At 41.4% G+C, this 15,267-nt stretch overlaps 1 protein-coding gene across 3 annotated transcripts in view; it reads right to left on the reverse strand.

Annotated features, from left to right (window-relative positions):
• The window catches only part of MTMR1 (myotubularin related protein 1), a 109,907-nt gene that overhangs the window by 74,871 nt on the left and 19,769 nt on the right, over nt 1-15,267 (reverse strand). For 2 of the 3 annotated variants that reach the window (XM_033943975.1, XM_033943974.1), the window contains one exon: nt 77-152. In XM_033943975.1, coding sequence (XP_033799866.1) covers nt 77-152 — 76 coding nt within the window. Of the gene's footprint in view, nt 1-76; nt 153-14,590; nt 14,642-15,267 lie in introns of all 3 variants that reach the window. The other variant, XM_033943973.1, reaches the window with a different exon arrangement.

Here is a 15,267-nt window from a genome sequence, read left to right on the forward strand (position 1 = left end):
ATTAAAAAAAAAAGAAAGCTTGTGTATATTTTATAAAAGCAGTAATTTTTACTACATAAAACTGTACTCTACTTACCAATAGCTTTAATTGATTCACCAGGAAAAAGTGGTGCCTCTTCCATCTGTGCCAATTTGTTTCCATCCCTCAGTGCCTGGCAAGAACCCAAAGTCAGAAATAAATCCATCATGCCATCTGTTCAATGTTGGCATAGTCATATTCTTCCACGAACACCATAACAAAAGCATTTTCAACAACAAAAAATGCAGCTTCCTTTACACAAAGCAATATCAAATACTAAAGTATAAGAGTGCTATCCTAATTTTTTTCTTAAGAATAATTACTGTAAAGGTGGCCCTGTCACATTTTGTGTTTAAATATGCTGAATGGCATCAGCCAAGTGGTGACATTTACACCTGGTAAGGAGAAAGAGCAACCACCACAGTGTGGAGAGCCCTGTTTGGGCAGAATGGCAATAAAGAGACTTGCCTTTCAGGCCTGGGACAAAAAGGGACTGAAATTGTTAGGCAGATCAGCAAGGAAGGTTTATAAAAAATGAAAAGAAATATGAGAGGTCGGAGCAATGAGGAAATGAACATTGCAATCGCTTACCCTAAGAGGGTGTGATTTTGGGATAGGGCATACATTTTTGAACGTGGTGTTTGCAATGGATTCCAACAGCTTTGCAGTAATTTAGAACTGTGTAGTAATTGTCAATGCGGCAATTCTCTCCCTGCAGTTAATCAGTGAAAGCTAAATTTCTACAGTCAAGTTTTATGGGGAGTGGGAAATGGTATTCTACTTCGGCAATTGTTTCTATATCATTGTGACCCCCAACAATTGGATGACAGGGTATTAAACTCCTCATTTAAACATATCTAAGGTCAAAACCCCATGGAGGGATCATTTTAAGTTCATGACTCAGACTGTAAGGTGGAAAGCAATAGTTTGAAAAGAATCCAGAGTAGACCAACATTAAACATATAAAAGAAAATGTTAAGAAGATTATTTTTAAAAATCACTGCCTAACTGCTTGCAGTAACACTTTAAATACCGAGTAGTAATCTTCCTTAAAACAGTCGGGAGTCAGACAAATCTGCTTAACAAGGGGCTCCACCCTGCTAATACTACTACTATTATTATTAATAATTTTCTGCCTGCTGAAGAGGTCAGTATGCACTGACTTATAAATGGCTATGAAAACTTACTTGTGGCATCAGAACTCTGAGGTTTAAGTCTAGCACAAAGTACTATTGATTTTAAGTGACTTCCCAGTACATACAGTCTTAAGAAATGCGATCAAATATATCACCATCAGATGAATTTGCTAAGAAAAAACTCCTGTTCGTAAGAAAAGAGTACTTGGAAATCTTGGTATAAATTAAAGAATGAAGGAATGGAACACTTGACTAAACCTGCTCATTTCTAGTTCTGCCAGTTTTCTTTAATATACAAAAAAGTGGTATAAAATTCATAAAAAGGTGCTTCACTGGTTATTTATAACTTTATAAATGTGATGTGATAAGAGGCCTAACATTTTTCCCATTTGATGATCATGTAATTGTTCATAATTTTCAGCAAACAAGCCTTGATTTTGTTTTGCATGTATATTGACTTATAAATGAAAAATTAAAATCTATGGCCCTCTTTTACTAAACCACGGTAGAGATTTCTTTTTTTTTTTTTTTTTTTAATTCTTTATTCATTTTTAAAACTTCAATTGTGCACGGTAGAGATTTCTACCACAGCCCGGAGCGCTAAATGCTCCAATGTTGCTCCAATGCTCATAAGAATTCTATGAGTATCAAACAATTTAGCGCTCCAGGCTGCAGTAGAAACCTCTATCGCAGTTTAGTAAAAGAGAGGGTATATCAATTACTTCTTTGTGTTTTCTCTCTTCTTAGACCATTAAATGAGTTTTAACGTAGAGAAATACAAAGTCATGCATGTAGGAAAAAAGAACCCGATGTTCAGCTACAAAATGGGGGGAACACTGCTAGGGGTGAGTAACCTTGAAAGGTACCAGGGAGTGATGGTCGACACATCACTGAAACCATCGGCACAGTGTGCGACAGCATCAAAGAAAGCAAACAGAATGCTGTGCATCATCAAAAAGGGTATCACAACCAGGACGAAGGAAGTCATCATGCCGCTGTATCGCGCAATGGTGCGCCCGCACCTGGAGTACTGTGTTCAATACTGGTCGCCGTACCTCAAGAAGGACATGGCGGTACTCGAGGGAGTGCAGAGGAGGGCGACTAAACTGATAAAAGGTATGGAAAATTTCTCATACGCTGACAGGTTAAAGATGCTGGGGTTGTTCTCCCTGGAGGAGACTTAGAGGGGACATGATAGAAACCTTCAAAATCCTAAAGGGCATAGAGAAAGTGAATAAGGACAGATTCTTCAAACTGTGGGGAGCCACAAACACTAGGGGTCACTTGGAGAAATTGAAAGGGGACAGGTTTAGAACAAATGCTAGGAAGTTCTTTTTTACCCAGAGGGTGGTGGACACATGGAACAAGCTTCCGGAGGAGGTGATAAGCCAGAACACTGTACAGGGGTTCAAGGAAGGTTTGGATAGGTTCCTGGAGGATAAGGGGATAGAGGGGTACAGATAGAACTTGAGGTAGGTTATAGAAGTGGTCAGAAACCACTTCATAGTTCGCGGACCTGATGGGCCGCCGTGGGAGCAGACCGCTGGGCGGGATGGACCTCTGGTCTGACCCAGTGGAGGCAACTCTTATGTTCTTATGTTCTTACTCACCACACCTACAAGCTTTTCATAATTTGTTCCTATGATTCTAGGAAAGAGCTCTTGGATTTCTTAAATAATGTATTTAAAATACAGTTAGAATTAGAAATCTATATCAATTAAGCAAATTTGTAACCTTTACTTAAATAAGTGGCTGATTTATGGATTAGTAAAAACCTATTAAGCTGTGCTGGTATATACAAATCTGCATGAAATTACTACAGTTGTGCACTTTCACAGAAAACATAAATCAAATTTTCTTGCTCTTACTGAGCTTCTCTCCAGACTTTAGAAACCCACTATGGGTCCTATTGTATAAAGAACTAGCTAAATATGATCACCATAATTCTATATACAGTATTCAAATTTGTGGATGCAAATTAGGGCATGCACCCAAATTGTGTAAGCAATTTGCAATGAGCCACTTAGTGCCAATTACTGCACAACTGGAATTTGCAAGTGCATCTTTATAGTTGCTATTCTATAAAGATATGCCCTTAAACTTTTCTGCGCAAATTTGAAAAGGGGGAGTGGCCATGGGAAGGGCATCAGTAGGTCAGGGCACGTCTAGGATTTGTGCACAGTATTATAGAATTTGGGGAATCTGCACAATCCTTGCACCCAAAACTAAGCACTGTTCCCAGCACTAGGCTCTATTCCACATACAGTGCCCAACTTAAAATGTCATTCATAGAACAGTGCTTAGCACTCTTTTTTTTTTAATAGAATTGAGTCCATTACTTTAAAAGCAATCATTTGTAGTAGGATCAAGGGACACTCCTGAGCTGGTCTTGTGACAGAACCATGTACTAAACCATACCCACCCCTAGATGAGGTCTAGAAATGCCATAGGTATAACCAGCATAAATAAAATTAATGGACGGGTAGAGGGGGAAAAGTCATTACACTATGAGGCCTATTTACTAAGCTGTACTAACTGCAAGATATTAACAGCAAAAGTTAACACATCATAGCTGCAGTAACTGTTGGAGACATTCCCAGCACTTGAGGAGGGCAGTGACCATAGCAATGCCAGTAATGTAGGGCAAATACATAGAATGCATAGTTTGCCGTATCTAAAGATATTTAACTGCTCTGCATTAGAAGTTAAAGGGTTAAAAGGGAATAGGACTTCATAAACCTCTTTTTTTCTGTGTGCTTTGCACAATCAAAGTAGTTTACATGGGGCAATGAAGTGTTAAGTGACTTGCCCAGAGTCAAAAGGAACTGCAGTTGGGATTGAACTCACAACCTCAGGATGATGAAGCAGCTGCTCTAACCACTAGGCCAACTCCTCCACTTAACTGTATTCCCAGCCATTTTCATACCTCTGGTAAGAATTTCCACATTAGGTGTTTTAATCCAGCAAGTAATCCAGCACATTACCAAGTTTCCAAATTTATTAAAAGTTTGGTATCCTGTACTGCTAAAAAAATTTTTTTGAAAAGAAAGGAGGTGCTATAATGTATATAACATGAAAGTGAAGAACCACAATATTGTATATTTGATAGGAAAGAGGGGAAGGGAAAATAACATAAGGGCAACTGCTAATCTATCATGATTTGCATAGAAAATAATAAAATAGAAACACATTAAGAAATGAGGAATAAGCGTCTTTGAAAATTTTAAATTTATGCAATGATGCTTTGCAGTCTACATGATGGAGGAAGAGAATTCCAAAGAAACAGACCTTGTACTGAAAATACTGATTGATGAATATGTTCATGAAGAACAATTTGATATGATGGCATAACAAGTTGATTTAGGTTGGACAATCTGAGGGTTCTCATAGTAGTATAAGGAATAAGATGTTGAGCAAGATATACTGGTTCACCTGATGTAAGGACTTTAAAGACACAAGAATTTTATAAGGGATATAGTGTGATACAGGAAGCCAGGGTTCTTTTTTTTTTTTTAAGGAGAAGGGTAATATGATCAAATTTTCAAGCATTATAAATCAGACGAATAGTGGTATTTTGAATAAATTGTAATCTATGTTAAATCCTTTGACATAATCCAATAAAGTGAGTTGCAAAAATCTATTTGTTGTATGATTAAGGAACGAGTAAGAACTGTAAGGGCAGAAAGAAGAATAAGCAAATGTACAGACCTAATAATGGATAATTTGTAGGAGAGTGTTTAACTACCTGACCGATTTATTATAATATTCAAGTTGTGAATCTAAGATAAATCTAAGTTTTGAAGGCATAGCTTTGAAGGCAGAACAGGATCGTCTTTTGGTGTAAAGATAATTGCTATAGATTTATCTGGGCTTAATTTTAATTTGCGATATGTAAACCAGTCAGTGATTTGAATAAGACTTGTTGATTCTGATGATTTCTTCTGAACTATTTGTTTCCAATGTTTGTAGAATTTGGATGTCGTCACAAATATAGTGAACCCAATGACTGTCCTAAAGTTAAGAGGGATAAGAGAAAAAGATTACAGAGAATTTGGAAAAGTATGAAGCCTTGTGGGAATTCTTATTCTAGAATAAATGGAATGGATGAAGTTACAGAGATAACGGTATAAGATCTATCTATAAGATAAGAGGTGAACCATTCTAAAGTAGTATCTGCAAGCCCTATTTGCTTTAAACATTTAAGAAGGTGAGAGTGATCAATTACATTAGCGTCTTCTATTCTGCCAATACCTTTCAGTTCTAGGCGGATTACAAAAGAATTGGTCTGGGCATACCCAGTGAGATTACAAGATAGATAATTAGAAGATTACAAGATAAGATAATTAGAAGAAGCATTAGGGTCCAGGGATATATTGAGAAGGTTAGTTTGACTTGTCAAATTCCCTAAATAACTTGGTTTTTAATTCTCTCCTCAAGGTTTTGTAGTTGGACATTGTGATCAGCAAGTTGGAGCTGCAGAGAGATCCAGCAATAGCATCAAAACATATCTGAATTGGTCTATGGCTTTATAGCTATAATTAGTGAGACCGAGAAAAGAAGTTTCTCTACTGTGGTAAGGTCTAAAAGGGCAAGGATGAAGGGTGTTTGGCAAGGATGAAGGGTGTTTGATAGCTTAGTCTTGAAACTGATGATGAATAGTAGCACCTAGTAATTTGGAAAAAAAAAGGTAAATTCGCAATAGGATGATAATTATTTGAGTCTGTTGGATATATAGTATTGTAGATTTTAAAAAAAAAAATGGTCTGAGATAGACATACTTCCAGGAGAGGTTGGGAAGTTAAACTAGTGTGGATCGGGAATAGTATAAATGGTAAAGTGGGAAGAAATCTTTTCAAGAGTGATGTTGAAATTAGATCAGTTGGTGAGGTTGTAGTATGCATTTTAGAAATGGTTTTGGTAGATCCGAAGTAATGGGTAAACCTTCATGATTTTTCCATAGGCATCTCAAAAATAGACCTAAACACAAGTTCCATGACCAACTCACTAGAGGAAATGGCACAGGCATGGCATTCTGGCATAAATTCACTATATGAGAAATTAGCAAGAGTCAAAAAAGTCAAAACAAACACAAGATCCTTCTCTTCACCCTGGTTCACAGAAAGCCTGAGAGAACAGAAAAGGAAAGTCAGAAAAGCGGAAGAAACCTGGTGCAAAACACACAACGCAAAGGACAAATCCACCTGGAAAAGCCTCTTGAAAGAATACAAACTAGCGACACTCAAAACAAAAAAGGCATAACTTTTTCACCTCCTCCCAAGGATTACACTGCATCCAAAAAAATCTAACTTAGACAGTGAATCCCTCTCAAATTTCTTCCATGACAAGATATCAAAGATATGAGAATCCTTAAATCTAGAAGCCAAAGCTCTGTCAAGCATCCCGAAAACTATACAAAATAACCTACACAAGACAGAAACTCTAAACAGCTTCAAATCAGTTTCCATTGATGACCTAAAAAGTACAATAGTCTTCCTACACCCCACAACATCAATCCTGGACCCATGCCCATCCACCACACTTCTAGCTACCTGCAAATATTTCCTGAACTCCATCTTCCCTCTAATTGATGAGTCTCTACAATCAGGCATAATACCACAGAGCGGTAAATCTGCTGTAGTAAGACCACTCCTTAAAAAATCACCATGGACCCGGACAGGCTTTTCTTCTTATGGGAAAGGACCCTCCGACCACATCAGCTTTTTCTTCTCTCCACTGGCTGGGAGTGGGAGGGTGGGGAAGGGACCTGGGTGGGCCCAGGTGTTGCCCCTAAAGTTGGTTCAGTATGGCCAACACCCATACGCTTTATTGAAGCTGCAGCAACAGGAGCAAATAGCCTTCCATCCTCAGGAGCCGAAACCAGGAAACAGAACGATAGCAGACATTTTTCAGATCTAGGAAACTGGTGCAGGTAGCTGCAGCCAAGTCTGGCTGAAATCCATTGCAGAATCCAGGAGCTGTGAGAAACCCATCCTCAACCTACTGGAGATAGAGTATACTGATTGGCCAGGAAGAGGTACATCCAAGATATACCCGAGGTCAATTCAGTGCTCTCTATCTTCCCCTGCTAGTTGATAGACGTAATCCCACTAGTCTCTGGATTCATCTACTGTTGGTGACAAGGAAATACTTAGTCCAGCAAGTTTTCATTTTTTTTCATATCATAGTAAAAATAGCTTACGAAAAAAATGGAAACTCACTGGACTAAGTGTATAACCCTCGATGGAGGATTACATTGCTTAATTTACTTTTTTTTTTATCAAACGTTTCAAACCACCCTCATATACTGTAGGTTAAAATGAAAGTATGTTTCACATACCAGAAAATGCTGAGATTAACTACTTTGCCTCTTTTCCCCATCCATAACTGATCAATAGCAGCCAATTGAGTGTGAATAACCTTCTACTTTCCTTCCCTTGCAAATAGTGCAACATCTGTATATGCTAAAAATAATTTGCATCCCTCAGCACTACCAAAATACAGCATCCATCCTAAGCACAAGCTTCTTTTGCATACTACTAACCTCCTCCTTACTCAACAAGCTTACATTTTGGGCGTCTGCTGGCACTGTTCCTGAGTCACTTCTAGCCAAAGGCCCCATGCTTGCTCAGTATTCATGCATATCTGAAGCTGAACATACATAGGGGGTCTGTGGCTGGCAGTAGCAGGTCGGGGACAGTGTGACGGCTGCCCAAAATGTATGCTTGTTCGGTATGAAGGTCTTAGCTGGTGGGGTTTGGTGATCCCTACCAACACAAGTAATTAGCTGACTGAAACCAACACCCATGCGACGCACTAGGGAGGGCTCGGGGGTCCTGACCATGGTCTGCCATTTGAGTAGCCCTGCTCTACAGCCAGCAAGGCTTCATAATAGCAATAATTCTCTTACTGCACAATCTCCCAGGATCAAGAGAAGCACTTCAATATCACTAACAGACTTTAAGAACACACTGCATAGTAGTATGCAAAAGAAGCTATGGCCTGAGCCACAGAGGCTGGCTTGTTTCTTGGAATATTTAAAATGAGGTAACAACCTGTTTTCTCAGGGTTCCAAAATTGGTTTAGAAATCTAAGGTAAAAATAAAAGCTTTAGCAAAAAAATGGTAGGCAATTGTTTTTAGCTTTCTGACCTTAGAACAATCTGACCTAGTTGGAGATTGCTGAGAATAATTCCCCTATCTAATGGCAAATGTTGCTGACATTGGCACAGCAACTAAGTATTAGGAGCGAGATGAGTGCAGTACATATAAAATGAATCAGATAATTATGCAATGGAAGATTAGGTTTATACCTTCGATAACCTTCTTTCTGTTAGTCCATGGAGAATTCCATATGCTAGGTGTTCAATCGCAACCCGCAGTCCAGGAGTTGCAGAAATCCACAACTTTTCTGAGCACATGCTCCACCCCCTTAGCCTGAGAGCTAGGAAACATATCCAGTTAAGTCCCAAAGCCAAGCAACATACCTGAACAACTGGCTACAAAATGTTCAAGTCTGTAATGAGAGTAACAGAGGTAGAAAGAAGCAGGCTTTTCCAACAACTGAGTGAATACAGAGAGGGTGGGTCATATGGAATCCTCCTGGGACTAAGAGAAAGAAGATTATCAACAGTATAAACCTAATCTTCCATTCTGTTATGTCCCTTCCGGATTCCATTAGCTAGGTGACATATCAATGCCACATTAGCTAAGGAGGGACAGAAGAGCCTGCCCTCAAACCAAAGGTCCCGAAAACAGCATCAGAACGCGCTGCCATAACCACTCTTTAAAACCGGGTAAATGTATGAAGAGAGGACCAAGTAGTCGCCCTGCAAATTTCATCAGGATGAATCACACGAGATTCCGCCCATGACGTAGCCACACTTCCCATTAAATGTGCTTTAAGCGAGATCAGCGGCTGCTTGCCATGGGTGAGGTAAGTCGCGGAAATGGCCATTCGAATTCATCGAGCAATCGAGGACTTGGACATCGGCCTACCACAATGAGGAACAACATAAGAATAGCCTTACTGGGTCAGACCAAAGGTCCATCAAGCCCAGTAGCCCATTCTCAAGGTGGCTAATCCAGGTCACTAATACCTGGCGAAAACCCAAAGAGTAGCAACATTCCACGCTACTGATCCAGGGCAAGCAGTGGCTTCCCCCATGTCTGTCTCAATAGACTATGGACTTTTCCTCCAACAGACTATGGACTTTTCCTCTAGGAACTTGCCCAAAGCTTTCCATTCCAGAGCTTAGCTATTTCTCTGAGAGAAAGTATTTCCCTGTAACTTCATCAAGTGTTCTCCTAGTCTTTGAAATTTTTGACAGAGTGAAAAATCGATCCACTTGCACCCATTCTGTTCCACTCAGGATTTTGTGGACTTCAATCATATCTCCCCTCAGTCATCTCTTTTCCAAGCTGAAGAGCCCTAACCTTTTTAGTCTTTCCTCATACGAGAGGAGTTCCATCCCCTTTATCATCTTGGTTGCTCTTCTTTGAACCCATGACAGGTTGTAACATGTAGGTCTGTACTCACGTACACTTTATGATAAAGACCACTCACAATTTTAGCAGTCTCCCTCTGGACCCATTCCATTTTGGTTATATCTTTATGAAGGTAAGATCTCCAACATTGTGGACCAGGAGTCCATTGCCCCTGAATGGAACAGGCCCCAAAGTGAGCCCACAACCCAAAAGGCTGGCATCCGGCCTAAGAGTCATCCACTCAGAAATCCAAAGAAGCCAGCCCTGGCCAAGAGCCTATCCCCTGAAGCCATCAGCTCAAGTTGCTGCTAGCTGGCTCCGTCCAGGGAAGCGGCATCTGAAGGGGAAAACTCTGTGGCGATCACCAAGAAGAGGGACTCCCGTCAAATGCGCATGGGTACTCTGGCCCAGGGGATCACCTCCAAGGAGACTTCCCAAGACCCCAGAACCTGCAGATTAAAACAGGCCGAGAGAGTCAGACAGTTCAGGAGAATTCTGATCTGTTGACGAAGGTTCCGTCTACTTGCCTTGAGAAGAATTACATGACCCTGTCTGGAGACAGAGAAGCCCCAGAAACTCTATGGAATGGGGGGACACCGTCTCTTCCTTAACTTGCCAAAGCCTGCACCAGACACACTACCATCTTCACCGTAGAGAGCTGGTCTAAGACATGGCAGCTCAGCTTCAATGCCAAAAAATGCAAAGTTATGCACCTGGGTGCCCAGAATCCATGCAGGACTTATACCCTTAATGGCGAGATCCTAACAAAAACAGTTGCAGAACGAGACTTAGGGGTGATCGTCAGTGAGGACATGAAGGCCGCCAATCAAGTGGAGCAAGCTTCTTCCAAGGCAAGACAAATCATAGGTTGCATACGCAGGGGTTTCGTCAGCCGTAAGCCTGAAGTCATTATGCCTTTGTATAGATCCATGGTGAGACCGCACCTGGAATACTGTGTGCAATTCTGGAGGCCACATTACCGTAAGGATGTGCTGAGGCTGGAATCGGTCCAGAGAATGGCCACCCGGATGGTCTCGGGACTGAAGGATCTCCCGTACGAAGAACGGTTAGATAAATTACAGCTATACTCGCTCGAGGAGCGCAGGGAGAGGGGAGACATGATCGAGACGTTCAAGTATCTCACGGGCCGCATCGAGGTAGAAGAAGATATCTTCTTTTTCAGGGGTCCCACGGCAACAAGAGGACACCCGTGGAAAATCAGAGGCGGGAAACTGCACGGTGACACCAGGAAATTCTTTTTCACCGAAAGGGTGGTGGATCGCTGGAATGGTCTTCCACTTCAGGTGATTGAGGCCAACAGCGTGCCTGATTTTAAGGCCAAATGGGATCGACACGTGGGTTCTATTCGCAAAGTAAAGGCAGGGGAGGGTCATTAGGGTGGGCAGACTGGATGGGCCTTGGCCCTTATCTGCCGTCGACTTCTATGTTTCTATGTCACCTTCGCACACCCAGTGAAACAGAGCCCGGATCACCAGCTGTCCCAGGAAGGGTGATTTGGACCCCCTGCTGGTGGAAAGCCGCCACAACTACCATCACTTTGCCAAAAAAGTGTGGGAGCTGTCGCAAGGCCAGAGGCAGAGCTGTAAACTGGAAATGCTATTGCAGAACATGAAAATGCAGAAATCTGCGATGCTCTGGGCAGACTGTAAAATAGAGGTAAGCCTCTGTAAGATCCAAGGACACTAGAAACTCCCCTGGAGACACAGCAGCTATCACTGTATACACTGTTGTCCATGCGGAAAAAGGGAAATTCACAAGAAGTGGGTGACCAACTGTAGATTAGAATGGGTCTCCAATTCTCTGAGCTTTTTTGGTAGGAAGGAGGAAGGAGTATTTGCCTAAGCCCCCATTCACATTCTGGAACAGGTTCCAGCATCCCGATGACTAAGAGGCATTGCAGAGTATAGCAGACCTTGGACTCTGTTGCGGTTGACTTGCCAGAGTCCAGAAACCAAGCCAGAGGCTATCAAAGGAGGACTAACAAGTGTCTGATGAAAGTCAAATCCACTCCTGACAAAACTGAGAAATCAGCCTTTGAGATGATGAAGTCACTCTCGACCCCTGGTGTTATCGGCTTTCTTTTTTTTTCTTTCTTAATATTTAGGCGCAGCCACTGCACAGGAACCTAAGGACACCTGGAATTGGAACCGATTTAATGTAGGTGCATTAAATCGGAGAAAAAAACCTGCATATCCCTGACACCTGCAGGAGGAATGAAGAGAACCAGGACCCCCTCCCAACGTCCAATGAAACTTATTCACAAGGAGCAACTAAGGATGGTGTTCAGCAACACCTGAGTAGAGGTCATCCAGATCTAAACCAACAAGAATCTGGATCTTGAAAAGACGGCCACAGAATGTGATCATCGAGGCAACATCTTCATCCAAAGATGGCCCCAAAGAGTCTGACGCTCAGACAATGCACCAGCAGAGAATGTACTAAGAACTTAAATGAGATCATAAAGGGCGTCCATCACCTAAGCCACACCAGCAGAGGACACATTGCGCAGGCCGGAATGACAGGCATGCACCATAAAGGAAGCTGACACTGCCACTCGGCTACCTGAGGAAGCTGCTAGAAAAGAAAGTTTTGTAAAATAACATCCACCCAGTGATCCTGAGAGTCCTTAAACCTCACTCCCCCATCACTAAGGAGGGCTGCACGTTGGATAACCTGCGCCATGGCAGAATCTACCTCAGGTTGTTCAAACTTGCCAAAAATCAGGATCCAGATGATAAAGCGTAAACGTAGCTTTAGCAGATCAGAAAGAGCTTTCCGGGGTATCACATTGTTCTGAAACCAGACCAAGGAGTTGTGAACTGAATGGAAAAAAGGGCACAGGAGAATAGTCCAAGACTGAAGTCAGATATGTGGAAGGTAGAAAATCCAAATGGAGCTCTTTCAGAACATCATCCATAAAGAGGCAGACAGAAGCCTGCTTAAAATGTGAAGGATCAGCACCCCAAATCCGGACGCTCAGGGCAGCCGAAGAGACCAGTTTCAGTAAAAGCATCAGCTGGATCCAAATTAAATATAGTGGCAAGAGACAGAAAAATCATAAAATCTGCTTGGCAACTACAGCAATCGAGGTCTGGCATGGCCAGAATGCAGGGCTCCTGAACAGGAAGCTAAGCCACAGACGTAACAGACCAAAAAAAGCCCCGATGTGAGGATACGCCTATCAGGGGAGCCAAATAAAATCCAGTGAGAAGACCTATTCTGCAACCATGGCAAGGTTCTGTTGTGGTACATGCATCAAGCCAAAATAGTCCCCAGACTCTGAACTCAAGTGTTTTGTGCCAGACTCCAGAATGCCTCTGGGCAAAATTTTCTTTGGAAGGCATGGACCTAGACTGGCTCGCCAGCTCCCCAGCTCAAGATTACTTGGAGGAAAATTCCAAAGCTCTCGCCCACTCCTCCAGAGTGCTACAGCACACAGTATACAATCATTGATCCAGTGCCAATTCAGCGCAATTTCTACATTAAACAGATCAGGGGCTGGGGAGTCCATTCCTAATGATTCTGAGTCAAATCAAGGGGTTTTTGAGGCTGAAATAAAAAGTTAGAAAAGATTGATTTTAAAATCCAAGATGGCCGCTGTCACGAATTCGCACTAAAAACGGCAAAAATAATCAAAAACAGAAAATTTAAAAATTGAGATTTGGGGTCTGGGGAGGTGGGAAAACTGAACCCTACCCTCAGAAACTGTGAAAAATGATTTAAAAATAATTTTACAAGCCACCCCTGAAGTTCCTATAGGAAATAATGGTGGTTTACTCACAACATGCAGTGCCAGACCGTCAGCAGCTTTAAACAACATTGGAATGGAGGGAAAGGATTTTCTGCCTCAGAAACAGCTCCAAATGGATCCAGACTTGAAATCTTCGGACTGCCAGATGGCCAGAGACTGACTATGACCTCTGCCCCACGGGTCCTTGTCCACACAGTCAGGGGCAGGAAAGGCAGTCTGCGCCTTGAAACCCGGGTGGGTTTCGCTCCAGACGCATACAGCCTGCGCTTGAAACCTGTTACAAGGTCACCTGCAAGCATACTCCCAGGGGAAGGGATCCTGAGTCTAGAAATGGTGGCACACAACAGGCTGGCTCCACAGATCCACCAGAGTTCCTCTGTGAAGCAGCAGTCCGGCACCGCAGGACTACATCCTTTCCTCTGACAGGGGACCACCGGGAAGGCACTGAAGCCACCTAGAAACAAACTTTAATCATTAAATAAGAAAAAGAAGCAGAGTTACTACAAAAGTCTTCTGCACGGATTGCTTGCAGAAATTGTAACTGGATATGTTTCCTAGCTCTCAGGCTAAGGGGGTGGAGTATGTTCAGAAAAGTTGTAAATTTCTGCAACTCCCAGACTACGGGTTGGAACTGAATATCAAGATGGGCAAACCATTAAGAGGGAAACTTGTGCTACATTTAAGACAGGTTATTTTACCACAGGGTCTCATTGCATAAAATAACCATTTTAATAGTATCCCATGTTGATAATGTCCCCCCTAAGCCTTATTTTCTGAGTATAGGATCCAATTATCTTTATTTATGAAACTTAGGAAATCTTCCTCTTAGAAATAAATGTTCCTAAGTTTCACATTTGGATAAAGATCATAATTATAACTAACCAAAAAAAAAGTGACAGAAGAGTTGCCACACATGTATCAATATCATATCATAACTTGCCAGATACTTGTGATCTGTGTTGGCCACTGTTGGAAACTTTAAACAAAAAACAAAAAAAACCAAACACCTTTATTCTTAAAGACTGTTTCTATTATAGTGTTAAACCTGGGTACGGGATAAAGTTGGATATACAAAATGATCCTGCACAACTACAAAAATTACTAAAAGCATTTTGAAAATTTCTGTCTATGCAACAATAAGTCTAACTACACATTTAATAAACCGAGTAAAACTTGCCACCTGATCAGTTCCTGCTTCAGAAAGATAGCCATTGTGTTCATCCTGAAGCTCCTGCTTAGCATGAGGCAGCATTGGGCAAAACAAAGGTAACAAGGAGAAAAAACATATGCAGACAACAGGTCAAAGGGCAGAATTTCTTTTTAAAATTTAAAACAGCAGCAAATACTTTACATGGACCCTTACAAGCAACACTTTAAACACCGGATATAGAATTTTTTTTAAAAAACAAACTCTAACAACTCCAAAACTGGAGATGCATAAGGAATAACCTTATTAATTGTACATTTGCATCTTTAAACATTGCATAGCCTTATAAATAGGATAAATTTCTACCTGCCTATTCTGCCGATTGCTTGATCAATTTTAATTCACACAGTAGAAATTATATTAATGAACATTCCTTAATCCGCTTAGAACTGCAAGGTACAGGCGGAATAGAAGTCACCAATGTAATGTAAATATACAGCTGCTAAAGCAGGCACTAAAATGCAAGGTATGTATTGTCTTTTTTAAATCAAGCAATGTGCAACATAAATGGCATGCTTTAGAAAAAGGAGAAAAAAATCCAACATAATACAGAGGCACAAATTCCACCACTTGATTGGACATACAAGTGTTGCATTCAGCCCAGGAAAAGAAGTTTGGACCTCAGGAATTGCCACACCAGTTCTTGGTAT

Source organism: Geotrypetes seraphini, chromosome 5, assembly GCF_902459505.1.
Source record: "Geotrypetes seraphini chromosome 5, aGeoSer1.1, whole genome shotgun sequence".
NCBI classification, from domain to species: Eukaryota; Metazoa; Chordata; class Amphibia; order Gymnophiona; family Dermophiidae; genus Geotrypetes; species Geotrypetes seraphini.